The sequence below is a fragment of the Malus sylvestris genome, chromosome 1 (genome assembly GCF_916048215.2).
Source record: "Malus sylvestris chromosome 1, drMalSylv7.2, whole genome shotgun sequence".
Classification (NCBI taxonomy): Eukaryota; Viridiplantae; Streptophyta; class Magnoliopsida; order Rosales; family Rosaceae; genus Malus; species Malus sylvestris.
Genome location: NC_062260.1, coordinates 25925635 through 25944315, shown reverse-complemented (window position 1 = coordinate 25944315; position 18681 = coordinate 25925635). Strand labels below are relative to the sequence as shown.

The window sequence follows — 18681 nt, the reverse complement described above, 5'->3', positions numbered from 1 at the left end:
TTGGGAAGATATATATATATATATATATATATATGAGTGGATTCATTAAAAGTTGGTATATTATTGATTCCGTGAGAAAGGAAAATTCGAATTAAAAAGCTTATTAATAATGTGATATGAGAGAGTTTTCAATGGGTTTGAAACACGAAATAGTATCTAGTATTTGTATCAGGACATATGGTACAACTATTGTTTTAAGCACATTAAAAGAATTTTCAATCTCTTTAATAGAAGTAGGGTCCACACATATATATATCTCATCTTTATTAGACAAGGGTTACAAATATGATAAGAAAAACATTTGATTCAAAATTACATCTTTAGCCCCAAAAAGAATGAAATTTCGTTCTTTTTGTTATTATACGACGATGGTGTTTGCACGCCACCAACAAAAGATGCAAAGATGGAAAGTGGCAGGTGCCAATCATAACCAGACCAAAAGTTTCTGGAAGCGAAACTGCAAAACACACACTTCCCTCGCAGGGCTCTCGAATCTCACTCAATCCCTCCACGCCAACCAACGGCCAACCCGAAACCCTCCCACTGCAGCTCGAGACCTGGACGGCCAACCCGACTCCGACCCAACCCGAAACAAGCCCACCGGAGTCACCGCGATGAGACTGATTGTGCCACTCCAAGGCGTCGTCCAAGGCAGAGGCGGCCTCATCCTCGGCTCTCTAATCCCATGTGCTCTCTATTACTGCCTCCAGCTCTACCTAAAACGACGCCGACCCTCCAAACCAGATCCACCTTCCCCCTCCCAGTCCTCCTCCAACCTGGCGGAGCTCCCCAGAACGCTGTCGCGGTCCAGCTTGTCCACCCGCGGGTCCATGGGCCGGGTCCGGATGTCCTCCCGGGCGAGCTGGGTTGCGAAGCCCAATGACTCGCCGTACTATATCGGGTTGGATAGGGCTTCGGAGGACCCGTACGATAGGGTGGATAATCCGGATGGGGTTATTCAACTCGGATTGTCCGAGAACAGGGTGAGATTTTGTTGGGTTTTGTGTAATTTATGTTTTCGGAGTGGAGTTTATGTAATGTTCGACTTTTTAATTTTCTGGGTGTGGTTGCAGCTGTGTTTGGATTTGATTGAGAAATGGGTTTCGGAGAATCTGATGAAATCGATGGTGGGAACGGACGGTGGTGATTTGAGCATAATTGGGATTGCAGCGTACCAGCCGTTTGATGGAATGACTGAGCTGAAAGTGGTATGATGTTTCTAATCTCTAAAACATTGCTGGATACTTTACTGAGATGGTACTTTAATACTTTATAATCGCTCCTTTGATGTAGTTTGTGTTGTGTAATTTGTAATGTGCTATGCTACATTGCTTTGAATTTTCGTAGCCGATCGTTCTTTTATCATGTTGATTCTTGAGAGTGAAGCATGTGGCCTGTCAATATTTGTGGCTATAATCATTTCTAGGTTCTGAGGGCGAGCCTTGGTGCAACGGAAAGGTTGCTCCTTTGTGACTGAAAGGTCACGGGTTCGAGTCGTGGAAACAGCCTCTTTGCAAAGCAAGGCTAAGCGTTCCACTCCCCCGGCCACTCACAAAGTAGGGAGCCTTGTTGCCTTGGGGTCGCCCTTGGTCATTTCTAGGTTCTGAATTTGAAGAATATGTTAGGAGATTTGATTCAATTCTATGATTTTGAAAAGAAGTGCAACTGTGTTGGATTGCTTATGTTGTTAAATTTTATGTAAAAGATAACAAAAATCTTCTTTCTGGATTTGCAGGCTATGGCGAGTTTCATGTCTCAGATCATGGGAAGATCAGTGTCATTTGACCCATCGCAAATAGTGTTAACATCTGGTGCAACCCCTGCAGTTGAGATATTAAGCTTCTGTTTAGCAGACCATGGAAATGCATTTCTCGTTCCTACACCTTATTATCCCGGGTAATATTTGTCATTCTCTTGTTGAAACTCAGTATTGCTACAACCTAGAACCCATTTTCCTAGGCAATGCAGATATCATAATTGTTAGCACAAATCTTCTGCGGCAGTTAATTAGAAAAACACTCTTGCAGTTTTGACAGGGATATGAGATGGCGAACAGGAGTGGAGCTGATTCCCGTTCACTGTCGCAGCACTGACAACTTCACTTTGAATATAACTGTTCTCGATCAAGCATACAGTCAAGCTAGAAAACGAGGAGTAAAAGTGCAGGGAGTTCTCATATCTAACCCTTCAAATCCTGTGGGTAATTTGCTTTCAAGGGAAACGCTGTGCAGTCTTCTAGACTTTGCCCAAGAGAAGAACATCCATATCATCTCTGATGAAATATTTGCCGGGTCTATGTATGGAAGTGAGGAGTTCGTCAGCATGGCAGAAATTGTTGACTCAGAAGATTTTGAGAAGAGCAGGGTTCACATAATATATGGTCTATCGAAAGACTTATCTATTCCGGGATTCAGGGTTGGGGTTTTATATTCATATAATGAGAGTGTGTTGGCAGCAGCTAAAAAGTTAACAAGATTTTCTCCCATTTCTTCTCTGACCCAGCGGCTTATTATTTCAATGCTCTCAGATACAAGATTCATTCAGGAATACCTACAGATCAACAAAAAGCGGATAAAAGATTTGTACGATTTATTTGTGGCTGGTTTACAACAATTAGGAATCAAGTGTGCAAAGAGCAGTGCTGGTTTATACTGTTGGGCTGATATGAGTGGATTAATTCGCTCTTATGGTGAGAAGGGGGAACTCGAGTTATGGGATAAGCTGTTGAACATTGCCAAGATCAATGTGACTCCTGGTTCAGCCTGCCATTGCATAGAACCAGGATGGTTCAGATGCTGTTTTACTACTTTGACTCCAGAGGATGTTCCTGTAGTTATAGACCGGATCCAGAAAGTTACTGAAACAATTAAGTTTTCTAGTTAGTTGAAGATTTTTTTCAAATTTGTTGCTTTAAAGCTCTTTGGGTGCTTTTGGCGTTGTTCTATAAGTCAAAGCTGATATAACTCTGGTAGAGGGGTATGTTGTGGATAATCACAGATTTGATATTGAAGTTACACACACATTCAAGCGTAGCTCGCTTGAGGTATTTGCATACTACGAAATTTGGTACATATTGGACAGCTATATACTTTTCATAATCTGGAGGGCTGACTGCAAGCTGCGTAGCTCGCTTAAGCTTTAAGCGTTGTTTTTCTTCACATCAGTTTTAGTGTCGGCAAGTTCTTCCTCTTGCTGTAGAGCCCTTCTATCACCTTGATTCCAGTTCCAAAGATACCGCATCCAAAACCTTTATTCTTCATGAGTTCCTGTCATTGATGCATTCAGGAAAGAGTAACAGTTTATGAAATCTTGGTGCTGTCAAAGGGAATGACCTACAGTTGATATGTAGAATTCTCTTTCGTTTTCTGAATCTATATGAAACTAGTATTTGGTACAGCCATGTTTGTTCCAGAGTAGCTTAGAAACCAAATAAACTTTGAAAACAACAGCGAACGTAAGAGTAAGAACAGAAGTTTACCATTGAGAGATTATGTTTTCTCATTTGAACAGCTTTCCTCCTGCAACTACTCCTTCGACTCATCATTATCAGCTCTCCAAGTGTTCTCGGCCTCCTAAAAATGGCACTGCCATTACTTTCGCGATCAAAATATGTACCCTTTGCTTCTGTTGGTGCAAGAGCGGTTTTGTCTGATTGCCCAGTTATTTCAAGGAATCCAGCATTGGCAGGAATCAGTGGAAAGAGGCATTCCAAAAACGAAGCCCCCACCAGGCTTGAAGCTCCAGTTGCATTGCTGCTAGTACTGCTGCCTGAATCTGATGCCGGTGAGGAAGGCATCTCAGGCCAATCACTCTTCTCTTCTGTTAGTGTGGTGACTCTGGTTTCATGTGCTGGAATAGCAGTAGAAAGTGCCACGCAGGGAACAAGACAGTTTGCGAGCAGAGAAGGAGCTGAGCGAAATGAATCATCTGTTTCAAAATCAAATGCTTCAAACTCCAATTGAAGCATACTTTCTTCTCCACCGCCATTGCAATCTTCATGCTCACCATCATGATCATGTTGGTGAGAGGCAGAGCTTGTTGGAGGTGACGGGTAAGTGAGAAGCATCAGCGGCTGTAGAGGAGGTACTGATTCCATTGTTGGTTCTGAGAAAGATGGTAGCGGTGTTCCTGGCTTTTCTTCCCACTCAAACGGGACAGAGGCTATAAACTTGACTGGAGGGGGCGGAAATGAACAACTCGAAGAAAACTCTGGTTTCCAGTCTTTTTTGGCAATTCCCGGCCTTTCTTCCCATAGAAATGGAACTGAAGGTGGCTCTCTTACCTGCTTCTTGTAAGAGTTTGCCATCAGACTCAGTTGCTTGTCTACCGATTTCGGGTGTTGCAGTGCGTGTTTTATACCAAGGGGTTTAAGGATTGACGCTGGTGGGTTAGAAATTTGCAACTAACATTTTTCAAGCTAACTGTACCATCTTCGAGTAGATTAGGCACACCTGCTCTGTGTTTGTATATATTTTTCTACTTGATTTCAACTCGTTTAAATCTGGGAAAATGGGTACACGTCATCGACCACTTGTGTTTACTGTATTCATTCAGAGCTTATTAGTAATTGATGGATTAGTTCACTTGATTTCATTTTAGCTCTTTTGTGACCAAAATGTCAAGTGGAATGATCAGCCTCTTTGTAAAGTAAGGTAAGATTGCGTATGATAGATGTTTCTCCCTGACCGTCGTCACAAAGCAGAGTGCCTTGTTGTTTTAGGGTCGTTTTTTTTAGTTTTTCGATCTAAAAGTTTGAATTGAAAAGACGCTCTTGCCCTTGAAAATGATGCGCATAATGGTCCAAAGAATTTTCACCATAGTATCATTGACGTATACTACATGGATGATGCGTGCAAAAGTAGCCCTTAAAATTTAAAACATCAAATGGTTATAATAAAATCCCCAAAATACCCACCGACTTGAGTGCGTTTTTGCTCACCCTCTTACAGTGAGAGTGACTTTGACCTTCTCATTATTTGTTGTTAGATTACTTTAAATTTTGAATTTCGTGTTTTAAATCAATTAAACCAAATTAATCTGACGATAATTAATGGGAGTGAACAAAGTTGCACTCTGCCCTACTTAAAGTTTCTACAAGAAAAAAGAAGGAAATACAAAACATTTAGAAATCTTTGCAGAGTAGGGAAATTAGAAACCAATCCTAAGAAGAAAAGGAAATTCATACCACTCATAATCCTACGCAACTAAGTACGACCGCCCCCTTGGCAATATAAAACCACTCACATACTTGCCAAACCTCTTCACTAATAATCAAAACCAAATTAATTAAGAAGCTTAATCCCGAATCCCCAGTAAGAAGTAGAACTACGCCGCAAGGGCTTCTAGTTTAGTTGATCAAGAGCATTCACTTCTTCGTCCGAAGTCTCAAGTTCTATTTTCCACTTCCCTAGTGTGATTGCCAAAGAAACAAAAAGATATTCAAGAACCCAAATATGGAGTCACGAAAAGACATCAACATGGAGCCTCCACGCTACGCAAAAGGCTGCGGCTTCTTTGTGACAAACATGAACATGTGCTCAAAGTGCTACAGAGAGTGTCTAAAGGAAGAGCAGTTTGCTAAGCCTGCAGCCATGGTAGGGTTAGCTTCAGTGGACAAACCCCTCATTGTCTCAAACTCCACTGCTACTGCAGCTGTTATTTCTTCTTTGCCTTCACAATCGTCACAAGGTTCTTCGGATTCGTCGGAGAAAAAGAGGTGCTTGAGCTGCAAGAAAAGGGTTGGACCGACGGGGTTTGAGTGCCGCTGCGGCGGTGTGTTCTGTGGGAAGTATAGGTACCCTGAAGAACACTCATGCTGTGTGGATTACAAGAAGACTGGACAAGATCTTTTGACCAAGCAAAACCCTCTTTGCAATGGTGATAAGTTGGATTGGAGGGTTTAGAATTTTAGATGATCAACTTAATCTAGGTGGCATATCATTGTCTAGTTTAGTTGCTCAATTTCAAGTTTATAATTCTTTTCCTTTTGATTTTATGTCATTAGTTAATTGGCTTACAATCAAACCAGAAATTTAATTATTAGAAATTTTTTATGTATGATGCCTGATTTTTATAAAACAACGGACAGACCATCGATATAATATCGATATTGTCAATGGTGTATCAAAACATGTCAGTACACAATAATGGAATCAATGACATAGAAACAATCCGTCTCTTAGCCGATAAAAGAACATCAAACACTCAGTACTCTCCAAACACTCAGAACATATCAATCAAACACTTCTTTCCCTTGAGGTTATGTGTTTAATCCGCCCCTCCTACAGTACGATTCGTATCGGTACAAATGAAAAAAAAATCTCAAGATTCGATTTTTTAATTCAAAACAAACACACACAAATGCCCTATAGGCTATATGTTGTCTTTAAATGCCAAATGGTTCAATTTGAAGTGCTTTAACACATATCAAATATGTTGATCACATGAATGTCAGAATCTCATATATATATATATATATATATATATATATATATGTAAGTGGGGCAATGCATCGTTGCAATTATATGAATTTCACTATGTATTATAAGCAAAAAGCCATTAGCTGGAGGATCAAACACTTTTTTATTCTATTTGTTTGAATTTGTGTGTTTGGTTTTTAGTCCTCTAGTGTTTGGGTCTGGCCGAGAGTTAGAGATTCAGCTCACATGTTCACATGAAGTCCTTCCTGGATTTACATGATTCAATTGGATAAATTCATTTTTTTTATCGTCTTGCGGTTGCGAATGTAAGTTAGGTGAATTAATTTCGACAATTTCATAAATTAGAGTAAGTATTTTTTTTTTAAGGAAAACTAATGAAAAGTGCTTGAAAACTTTGAGTTTTAATGATAAGGACAAAATAAATGGTAAAGTGAATAGTACCAAGATTGACTTTTTAGTGTAAAAATGTGGTTTTTCGTTAAAGTGAACAGTACCGGGAGCTTTTCGTTAAAGTTCCTTATTCAATTGATATTGGAGAAGACAAATTCAAACTCGAAATTGCAAATGCTATAGAGAATACTCTTATTAAGCTACAAATTCCATACCAAAAAATTATTTTTTATGAGCAGAAAATGTGCTTGAATAGTGAGAGATCATATTGAAAAAATTCCAAGTTGACATAGTTTTTACTTATATCTACTTTTCCTAATAGAATACTGAGGAAAATATAAGAAAGTGGTCACAATAAAAAGGCTAGGAGTTTAAGTGGGAGTCCTTTTTAATAAAGTATTCAGTACCAACTACCCAGTATTCAATGAGAAATTTTAAAGTGTGCCAGAAATACAGTTCGTTGCTGTAAATATCATGATACATTAGTTGAATTTTTTTTTTAATCAATTGTATTGTTATAAGAATAATAAATCAAAGAAACGCATTCCCTATGCCAGAGATACAGTTCGTTCCAACCGTATTTCCGGCACACTAAAAAATCTCTACGTTAGAATAAATTGAATTTGAAATAAATCAAAGAAACGCGTAGTCTTGGCCAATAATGATGATCAAATGGTGTTAGAAGATTCCCTATGCTAATTAAAAGAAACTAAAAACACCACCTACTACCAATCTCAATATATGATCCTTTTTTGTTTTTATGGTACCCGAGCTATGGATCGTACCTAAAAATGTTAATAAAAGCATTTATTTTTACATCCAAAATTTTATTTAAATAGAATTTATATGGTAGTCGAGTTTAATTATTTAATTAATCGTTCGTAAGCAAACGCATGTATTACAAGTCCACTGGAAAATATTCACCTTATTTTGAAATTATATTTTGTGATATGTATTGGTTCAGAGCATCAACTGACATGATCATGCATGAACAATAATCTCAAAATTCATAATCCCCTGGCTTTGATTTAAACAAATATCTCAAGAACAAATCATTTACATTTTATATCTATTTATTTCATCATATACAAACGAGAATTCGATACCAAAAGGAACCCTCGAGGATCTGAAACGCAGCTCAATCAAAACCAACAACGGTAAAATTTCAGAAATCAAAATTGAAATCCAAAATATATATAAACTAAAATAAACACAAAAAAAGTGTGATTCTTCTTCTTTCTCCTTCACTAACTAGCTAGAACTCTGCAAATTGAGCAAGCCATTAATGGAGTTATTGCATTCAAACAATGCCTTAGCCGTCATCTCCCTCTCAAACCTGCAAATATAATTCAACCCCACAAGCAGCTCAGTTATGGCAGCCTCGGTCTTGTCCTTGTTTGCAAAAAACAAAGTTTGCAAAAGCATCACATTTGTTTTCGGCACCATGTTTTGTTGCTCAAAGCTCCTCTCGCTTTGCCACTTTATCATATTGTGCGCCAACGGCGCCAACCACCCTAGGATCCTCCCCAAGGCCTCCCTCCACTCGCCAGCTAGCACCGGATCACTTGCGCAAAACCCGACACCTCTCAACCGGGCACGTAGCGAAGACCTTACGCTGCTCGGTAGCATTGAGTAGAGATCGTCCCTCGCGTCGACGCCAACCATTTGTGGGAATTTGATCATCTTCTCCATCACTATGATCAAGTTGGCATAGTGTAGTGACAGCGCCGCCGCGCCTAATGTGCTTGATGGTGGCTTCAGGAACTTCGAGTTGGACTCGAAAAACCCAACGTCTTCCGCACTGTCTTTCATATCAACAAACATCCTGCATAGAGAATTGTTATTGTCTTGATGTGTAGTACTTGCAACAGACGTCTTGTATAGAGAATTTATGTTATCTTCCTTATCAAGCTTTGGGGATCTAAATGGGCCAGACACAAAATGGCACGCAGTTTGGTTGGACGGATGGACAGTCGCCGAAGCCGAGAGGCTCCGAGGCAACGACGATGGCGGGCATTGTCCAATGCCGAAAACGAGCTTTGTCCTAGCAAGAACAGTGAAAATCGACCTCGCCATAACCCAAGTGACCGTGTCGAAGCTTCGGCTCCACAATGATCTGCCCTTCAAATACTTCACCTCATTTCTCTGCCACACGATCTTCTGCTGAAGATCGACGATCTTTTGCTCTTTAGTACTACTCGTCACCGGCGCAGAATGATTAGTCTCGTACTCGTTGTACTTCCACGCTTTGCCCAGTGCGCTTTCGAGAGCGGTGAGCTCGTCCATCTCTCTGTGGAGAGTGGACGTGATCGTCACATACCTCTCCAACTTCTTGACGTTTTTGGTGTCCATCTCTTTAAATCCGAGCACCAAATTGTACGGATCGCGGCCGTAGTTGGCGAACTCGAGGAAAAGGCGGTCAAAGGAGTGGAGGTGGGAGTCCTCGCATTGGGTGCTGAGTCGGGAGATTGAGTTGGCGAGGAGGCGGAGATTCTCAACGAGCTCAGCGCAGGCGAGAGCGAGGAGGAAAGCGTCGTCGTTTGAGACGATCTTTCGGACACCTTCGAGGGAGATGGACTCGTTGTGGAGGCGGATCATGTTCTTGTCTGACAGTGCCTGCCAGAGGTGGATGAGCTTCGACATGAGGCCGGCGATCTCGAAGGCCAAGACCCCGACGTTTGATTTTCTTACCGGTTTGAGTGGGTGGTGCAGGTGGTGGGTGGAGGTCCGTACGGCGTCGAAACGGTGGGAGATTGCTGTCTTCACCTTGAGAAGGAGAGTCTCAAGTGCCATGATTATGAAATTAAACAAAAATGTTTAGTCGGACCAAAAACAAAAATGTTTAAATTTGAGGAGAAGAAGAAGAAGAAGAAGAATGAAGAAGTGAGAGTGAAATGGGCGAGTGGGAGAAAGAGAGAGATATAATTGAAGTGAGGGAGTTGCAGAGAGAGAGAGAGAGAGAGAGAGAGAGAGAGAGAGGACAGAGGAAGATAATGGAAATAATGGAGGGAGCTGGTGCCTGGTGGAAGAAGAAAGCTCTGGCTAAGCTTTTGTAAATGTAAATTAAGCTCGTGAGGTGTTCTGGGCGTTACATATAGTCTAATAAATAAATAATAAATTTAAATAAAATCAAAAGATGGCGAGGAGTAATTTTTTGTGCGATGGTCACATGTTACTTGATTTGACTATGTTTTATGATATGGGTAGATGACACAGTATGGTAATACCATGCAAAGTGATAAGTACACGGAAAAACTTCTCACCAATTACTTTAGCTTTTCACGGTAGTTTATGTCAGTTTGATTCTCATATATATGAATCAGGCTACTTGAGTGCGATTTTTATAACACGTTAGTGATGTGACTTTAATATAGTGGCATACGATTTTATGCGACTCAAACTCATGACATATATGTTATTAAAAAACTAAACTCACTCAGAAGTATCAATTTTTTCCCCACTATATGTGTGAGTTTGATTCCAGTTTACAATAGGCAAACTCAATTTCAAAAAAAAATTGTGGAAAACTTTAAGGAGAGACAATCATGTCATCCATTTATATCATAACATGTGAATGACTCCTCGAGTTCGTAGGGGTCAATTTGAGTAAAACTGCCAGAATGTGGTTAATTTTGTAATAATTGTAGAAAAATTTAGAAAAGACAACTATGTCGTCCATTTATATCATAACATGTGAATGATTCCTTGAGTTCTGATGGAGTGAATTTGAGTAAAACTGCCACGCCCACATGCACAAGGCGTGTGGTTAATTTTGTAGTTAAAGCATTAGTCGGTAAGGAGGAACTGTTGTGGAGGCTGTTCGGATGCTGAAAAAGCTTTTTCTTAGATGCTGTTTGTTCTACTAAAATGGAGGGGGAGGGCCATGCCATTATTGGTTTTTCCTTTTGACTGTTGTGAAGAAATAAACTACCTTTCTCATCGATTGATTTATTTGTCGTGTATTATTTATTCAATCCAATAACTTTAGCTCGAGGAGGAAAGATACCAAATGGAAAAGCTCCAATTTAAGAAGTATGGGAAGAGAAGAATACTACCAAATAAGATGTATTCAGTTTCTTTATGTTTGAGGAAGTTGAACCCTAACATGTTTCGTGACCTATCCTTCACGTACCATTTGGGTTAACCTAAAGGATTTATTAAAAGAAGTTGAAGTTTCATCATAAAATGAATTGGTAATATGGGGATTAGTGTAATCTCTTATAAGCACATGCAAGGTCCCTCATTTCTCCGATGTGGGATTGATACTTTCAACACGCCCTCTCACTTGTGACGAATTTTTCAGCCTAGCACGTGGACAATACAAATCGGATGACGTGGAGCACGTGTCTGTTGGCCTTCACACATAGGACAATCTGCTCTAATATCATGAAGAAAGTTGAGCTTCCACTATAAAATCAATTAGCAATATGAGGAGTAACCCAACATCTTATAAGCACATGCAAGGTCCCTTATTTTTTTCAATGTAGAATCAATACTCTCAACATTTATTAGATCATATTAACTCTAAGAAATAAGAAAGTTTATTTATAGTGTGTGCATATATATATATATATATATTGTTTAATAATTCTCACTTGATCATGATGTATTTTAAATTTCTGTAGGAACATGTATTCTATATATATATATAAAATAATAATAATAAATAAATATTTTTTAAAATAAAATAAAAAAGCTAAAAAATGATTGATTAAATTTGCACTAAGTGCAAGTTGATATGCCAACATAAAATAGGATTTTGACCCACGAGTTGGCCATAAACCACATTTTTAAAGGCGCCGTTAGATATGGTAGTGATATTTCTATAGTGCAAATACCACTCTCAGGTATATATGTTGTTTGAATTCGTCGAAGGGTAGCGGCTGGTGCGGGGCCTTAGGGTTGACTTAGGAAGAGCCACATGTGGTGTAGAGATGCTTAACTATAGCTAGCACACATGCTGTAATACATGTGATCTCACCTACGACTCTATAAGATAATGCTTTCTTCTCTACCTTTCCTTATCCTTTGATGTCCGGGTGTTAAACGTTCTTCCTTGAGTGAGACAGACAGAATGTGCTCAGGGTTGATCATCGATGCCAGGGACGATGAAAGAATTTGAGTACTGATGTAGCTAACAACCACCTTCATCGTCAATTCATTAGGGTCGTCACCTTCTACCCAACTAGTGGAAGTATCCACCGTTTTCTTTGTATGTTAAGCCTCACTGCTATAGACTTCTTATTAGTAAGGACGCTTAGTAGCATTCCAAGATTACTCTTTGGCCTTTAGACTCGCTTTAGTGATGTCGCCCTTTAAGTGGCAGAGGGGATTGAGGTAAGGAGTAGTAAAGACCAATTATTAGGCATACAACTACGAGGCTTATCTTGGTTTTAAATGCTACAAATATGGTTGGAAGCTTAGACAATTAGATGTTAAAAACTGTGAAGGATGAAAATAAGAAGTCTACATGAGGCAGCTTCATGGTTTATGAAGATAATGAACATCCTAATTTTGTTTGTAAGCTTCAAAAGATCAATAATGTAGTTGGTTAAGTGTGTTCGATAATGAAGCTTAATACAACCGGGACATAATTAAAGAAGCTCCCAACCTCACAACCCTCAATCTCTTTTCCTTTACCTTTGATATTTGTTATTAACGACATTTCATCAAAGATTTTAGGTAAAATATTAAATAATGAGGTCAAGACTGAAAATCGAATGAGATTAATGAAAACCTGAGCATAACCATTAGGGTCATTAGAATCCATTGACATATATATATATAAGATATTGCAGTTTTTTTTATGTAGAGAAAATGGGGATATATATGAGATTAAAAAAAAAGAAGGCACTAGATTACTCATTCCACATCACATGGTGAGCGGTAAGTATGGTCTTGTTGCCTTATTGGGTTGGTGGAACTAACTGGGTGTCTCTGATAAAACAATTCAAAGAATTGGGCAGAGAGAGAGACGGAGAGAGATGATGTTCAAAGGTTTGTTTCTTTTTTACTTTGCCGTAGCTTTTGCCTACCAATGGAACGGCAGAGACGATTTCCTTTGTTTACTTGTCGGAAAATGAATAGGCAAACCATCACCCCCTTCCTACATCTCTCCATCTCCATGTCTTATTAAAGTGCTTCTCCTCTCTCTCTCTCTCTCTCTCTCTCTCTCTCTCTCTCACCACATACAACTAGTTTAATTAATTATTATAATTTTCATCTTGTCCAAGATCAAAAAGGCCAATGCCAACTGCCAAGTTATGTTCTAATGCATCTTTTTTTTTCACATAAGATACTGCATAGAAGGGATTTGATATGCATATGTATATAATTTCTAAAGAATCGGAGGGTTTTAAGATGATATATATCAAGTGGATCAATATTCTAGTACTTCTCTCACTTCCAGTAAGGAGGAAACTCTTCATTCTTAATACTTAATAACATTTTATTGTATGGTTCATTTTTGTTCTTATCATCGTCATTTAAAAATTATCTTTAAAAACCTCAATTCAATCGCTTGACTCCTGAGTGAAAATAAAGAAAAATGCGACTTCAAGACAATAAAGCTCCCATCTTGCAAGGGTTGAGGAAGGGGTAGACGTCTTTTGCACGCAACCTTACCTTTGTTGCAAAAAGGTTGTTCCACGACTTGAATTCATGACCTTTCAATCACAAAGAAAAAATATTTTTATTGTGCTAAGGTTCGCCCTCTGGGTGAACATGGAATTATATATGCGTACAAATATTATATATTATGGGTTTTTTTATATTATATATTAGCGTTTAAGTATGCACCATTTTTTAACATCTTTTGTTGTCTTTTGTCTGTTGCATTTCTAATCTCCAGAGGCAACGGGATTTGCATTGATGGAGATCTGCAATGTACTACGTACCACTTGCTTGTTTCGATGGAAAAAGGCTAGCTTTTCAACAATTGTTGGAAAGGGAAGCCAACCAAGCTCCCAGTATATTCTTGGTCTGCATCTGCACGACCATGACACTTGGCAGAAACTGAATGGCTAATTGGTGAAGAATTAATCGGGATCCTCGCCGGATCCTCTTTGTGAGGATCTGGAAATTTGTGAATCGTGTTCGTTCATCGTACATCGTGTGTTCAGAAATTATTTTAAATATTTTTATATAAAATTAAACACAAATAGAACCTGACAAAAACTGATCGCACAATATACAATGAACGAACACGATTCACGAATTCTCAAGATCCTCACCAAAAAGATCCATAGAGGATCCCGTTGGATTGGTGAAAACTAGATCCGTTGTACAAGCAGATTAAACAGCTTACAGCTCTAACCCCTCATCGGGATTCTAGATTTGTGGTAGTGTTCTTATAGTTAAGTGCATCTAATATGATTAGCATTAGTCAAACAGTCAAATATTATACAAAGTAGTGAGCGTTAATGCAAATCCAAGATTGTGATTTGATCAGATAATTTTTTTCTTTTTTTCTTTTTTGACACGCAGAGATCTCCTTTTGTTGCGAATGCAATGTACCAGATGTTATTGAATCTGCAGAACTCAAAGAAGATTTCCAACTAAACTGAAAAAGATGGGCAACATGCACTTTGTATCTGTTTTAAAATGCTCCATTTGGGCTAATATTAAAACTAGCCAAATGAAGCAGGATCTCTAAGTTTGTTATAAATTAAGGTTTGGTTTAATTTTTTTTTTTATTACAAGCAATATCGTTATTCTAATTTACACTAAAAGAAAGAAGGTTCAAACTTGAAATACAACTAAAAATAAATTAAAAAGAAGCTCTATCTAGAAGGACAATCCATCACTTACTTCAATTTAAGTGACTTCATATATGTAAATTTTAACTTGAAATGTATAACCTGAAACAGACAGCGTTGCATCTGCATGGGAGACAACATGATAGTCAATTCCATTACTTGAGCGTTGACTAAATAATTTGGATTTTATAATTCAAATGGCGTTAAATATTATTGAACCTTCCAATATCACAGTACTACCAAGGTGAAATAGATGTATAGGAAGCATTTAAGGGAAGGGATCCCCCTTTTTCAAAAAAAAAAGATATATCCTCATGACCGTTAGATTTGGCTTCAATGAAATCTTGTGGTTGAGATTATGTGGCCTGTGATTTAATCTCAACCACATAATTTCATTAAAGCCAAATCTAATAGTTAAGAGGGTGTCCCCATTTTTTGTGAAAAATGGAAATCTCTTCCCTTAAAGGGCCTTAGTATAGATTTGTAATTCACATAGCCAATTTGGATATGGTGCTAACAATTTCTAAGTGTTGAATTGATGAAAATCAAATAGTGACAATGTATTAACAATGTTTGTACCATACTTGACCAATCCTGAAACTACTGAGCACCGGTCAACGTTATACCGTCAAGGATCCAGGAGAGTTTCCCTCCAACCAGAAGGCCAATCACACGTGACACGTGTCGACATCAGAAGCCAATCACAGCGTGACACTTGTCAACGTCAGAAGCCAATCACAACACGACACATGTCAATGTCAGAATGAAACTAGAAACTCTCTTCTATAAATAGAGATCATTCTCTCACAATATTTCCTAATGTCATTTGTACTAAATCATTCATTAGTATTCACTAAAGGAGAGCTTGAACCTATGTACTTGTGTAAACACTTCACAATTAATGAGAACTCCTCTACTCCGTGGATGTAGTCAATCTGGGTGAACCATATAGATCTTGTGTTTGCTTCCATGTCCCTATCCATTTACATACGTATCCACACTAGTGACCGAAGCAATCTAACGAAGCTCACAAACTTAACACTTTCTGTTGTACCAAAGTCCTCACTGATTTTGTGCATCAACAAACAAGATCCCAGGTCATTTCAGCAAAGATTTGTATTTTGATCATTTAAGTAAATTTCCTATCTTATTTGATTTATTTATACATTTGATAATGCAAAGAGATAGTCTAATTAAAACAGGACCTGAGCGGTAAAATAATTACTTTTGACTAACTGAACTGCAAATCTTTTACATGAATCTGGATACATGACCCTTTTATGGGAGTACTAGGTCAAGGATTAAGATGATGAAACAACAAGATCAAGAGGGTCCAATTGGCTTCATGATGGTAACCAAGTACACTATGAGCTAAGGCAAAACAAGTTAAAATAATTTAATTAGCAAATGATCGAAAAAGAGAATACAAAAACTGATAATAATCAAGTGTGTTGCACCATGCGGACTATATATCTTAATCTGATTACCATGGCCAAAGGGTGGCTGGATCATGCATGCTGCTGGCTTTGCTTTCACGCTGCTACGCAAACCGCCCCATTTAACATCATTCAACAAGGAAATCATCATTAACGTGGACTCGGGGGGATGGTCAGACCATGCTAAGTGGCTGCATTTTAAACCATATATATACACATATATGATGGGGCTGATGCCATCATCCATATAACTAAGTGGGTGATGATACATATGTATAGTCTCTCCCACTTTCTCGATCAAGTCAAAGGGATCAATGAAGATTGGAAATAATGGAATGTATTTGATGAATGACGTAGTAGGCTTTTAATTATAGGCATATGGATGGATAATGTTAACTCCTTAGAGTCCAAGGACATATAACCACTTACGAGTGGCTCAGTGATTAGGGACTTCCAGACATGTCTTGAGTTCGATTTCTGACGCTAGTGAATCACACGATGGTGGTTAGGGAGAGACTGAAATGCTTTGTCTATCAGTTTTCCCGGCCCTCACAAGAGTGAACTGCCATGACAAAACCACTAACTGTTCCTTTCCAATGACATATTGCAAGCTTCTTATTTAAGCCAAACTTCTGAGTCAAAGAATCAAAATCTGATATGATTTCTAAACTAGAATGATTGGACTGACTATCTAACACGCTTGTATACATATGTTTGTGTGTATCTGTTTGATATGAACATATTGGACTCAAATTATTAGTGCAAGTCTCTTTCTCTCATTTGTAAAACTGAATAAGGTAAATGAAAACCATTTAGTTCATTAGGTATTCTCGTATAGATTTAGGGTTTGCTCCTCTAGCATAAAGTTTGTGAGGTTGCACCAAAAGAAAAGGGAGAAAATCAAATGACCACATATGATGTACCGACAAACTTGAGAATTGAGTCTTTGGTTTCTTTAGCCCCAAAAGAAAATGATATTAGTTTTGGTATCGTTTACGTATCATGGAGTATCATTACCTCTCTATTTCTCTCTTAATTAACTTGATTGATTATGTGAGAAAAAAGATAGAAACACTTGCGTTGTCACGTTAGGAGGGAGATAGGGATTTTAGCATGGAAGTACATTCCCTAAACTAAGGGAAGGAAACGTGACATGCTAATGAAAACGACATTGTTTCATGCCTACTGCCAGTCTGCCATGGTGCTCGAATGTTCCCCATGGTTCGAGAAACGGCGCTTTCCAGTGCTGCTGCTGTTTTACTGTCATCAAATGCCCGGGAGGGGGGGTGTCTATTTTTACTGAAAGATGTAAAAGAGACCATGCCATTGCCAAATATATTAAAAAGGTAAAGATAAAAAGGAAAAAAAAAAAATTAAAGGTAATTTTGGTTTTGTCAAGAAGCAGTGAATCATCAAGGTGGCCAAAGTTTTGATTTGGACTTGGAATTGGACCCATTTAGAAAACAGAAATTCAAACACTACCTCAACTTTGGTCATTGTCAAATCACTTGTGTGCCTCTCTCTCTCTCCTCTCTCTTAACATAAGTGTGCATGCATTGCTAAGATCCCACTTCTCGTTCTAGATTTTCTAGGAGTGTACTAATGCCTTTATGGAAAATTAAAAAACCCTAAACCCATAAAAAAAGACACTATACATTGCAAAGAAATATGAGAAATGCTGAAACTCTTTCAGAAATTGGATTTTTCATAAACTATATGTCGCTTCACAATTTAACGTTAATTCTCGTGTCAACATTATGAAATATTATGCAAAAAATATAAGATGGTGGAGAGTGCTACTCTTAAGGGTGTCCTATTAGCATTTCTCAAGAAATATATATATAGAAAGAGATAAAGAGATAAGTAGTGATGGATTGGGGCATGAGAGGGGAACACGCTCACTCTCCATGGCCTCTCTCCCATTCACCACAATTGAATCGAAGGACATTGTGTTGCACTTTAGCTTGACATTCTTTGAATCCATTGGTCCCATAACACAAGTACACAACACCACCTTCCCACATGCATCCTCTTTTCTTTTACAAAACCCTAAACCCTAATTATAAGATGCTCTTTCTATTTCTCTTCTATGTTTTCAGTCAATCATTCCCTTTGCCCAAACAGATGGATCGAATTATGTGCACGTGAGTTATCATTATCTTTCTTCCTATGTGCATAACTACGCTGAGAAGTTTTTCTGTATATCTAGAACACCTGCACATAGTATATTTTATTATTTTCATGTGTTATATAAGAAAGATAAATATTATGAGAATTTTTTCAAAAGTGAGACTCTTTATAGATTCTCTGCCACCTCACAGTTGAATGTCAACTCTCGTTTCACCATGGTAAAACTTTGTACCAAAATCATGAGATAACAAAGATCTATAAAAAAAATTGCTTTTGAGAGCCTTCTTAACGTTTCTCAATAAGAAAATAATTTATAAATCTCACTTCTTATGTACATTAATAGAAATAATTAAATATACATAATATAATTGTGGAATTGTAATATCACGAGTTGTAACATCAAGTCACAGTGTTTTAGAGTAAAATTGCTCCTGTACATGGAAAGAGAGATGGACAGCCACTTGATTAATTAGTGAACTAGGGCACACGCGCATCGCCACGATAGGCCCACGAGGTTTGTGGAGCTGT

The 18681-nt window shown here is 38.3% G+C and overlaps 4 protein-coding genes across 5 annotated transcripts; 2 read left to right on the top strand and 2 right to left on the bottom strand.

Annotated features, from left to right (window-relative positions):
- The first annotated feature begins 309 nt into the window (after positions 1-309).
- LOC126627332 (probable aminotransferase ACS12) lies at positions 310-3062 on the top strand. The gene is made up of 4 exons (XM_050296793.1): positions 310-983; positions 1074-1208; positions 1736-1896; positions 2028-3062. The coding sequence occupies exons 1-4, from the start codon at positions 336-338 to the stop codon at positions 2881-2883; spliced, it is 1800 nt and encodes a 599-aa protein (XP_050152750.1). The 5' UTR covers positions 310-335; the 3' UTR covers positions 2884-3062.
- On the bottom strand, positions 3006-4583 carry LOC126627457 (uncharacterized). 2 transcript variants are annotated; one of them, XM_050297023.1, is made up of 2 exons: positions 3479-4583; positions 3006-3266 (listed from the first exon to the last, which is right to left on the bottom strand). In XM_050297023.1, exons 1-2 carry the CDS (start codon positions 4304-4306, stop codon positions 3156-3158), a joined length of 939 nt encoding a protein of 312 aa, XP_050152980.1. In that variant the 5' UTR covers positions 4307-4583; the 3' UTR covers positions 3006-3155. The 2 variants fall into 2 exon arrangements, with proteins under 2 accessions (XP_050152980.1, XP_050152985.1); XM_050297028.1 differs by having other exon boundaries at positions 3132-3381.
- Positions 4584-5286: 703 nt separating this feature from the next.
- Positions 5287-6046, top strand: LOC126633269 (zinc finger A20 and AN1 domain-containing stress-associated protein 1-like). The gene has a single exon (XM_050303841.1). It carries the CDS (start codon positions 5454-5456, stop codon positions 5901-5903), a length of 450 nt encoding a protein of 149 aa, XP_050159798.1. The 5' UTR covers positions 5287-5453; the 3' UTR covers positions 5904-6046.
- Positions 6047-7836: 1790 nt separating this feature from the next.
- Positions 7837-9905, bottom strand: LOC126633252 (uncharacterized). Its single transcript, XM_050303824.1, has one exon. The coding sequence runs from the start codon at positions 9621-9623 to the stop codon at positions 8082-8084; it is 1542 nt and encodes a 513-aa protein (XP_050159781.1). The 5' UTR covers positions 9624-9905; the 3' UTR covers positions 7837-8081.
- Positions 9906-18681: the final 8776 nt, after the last annotated feature.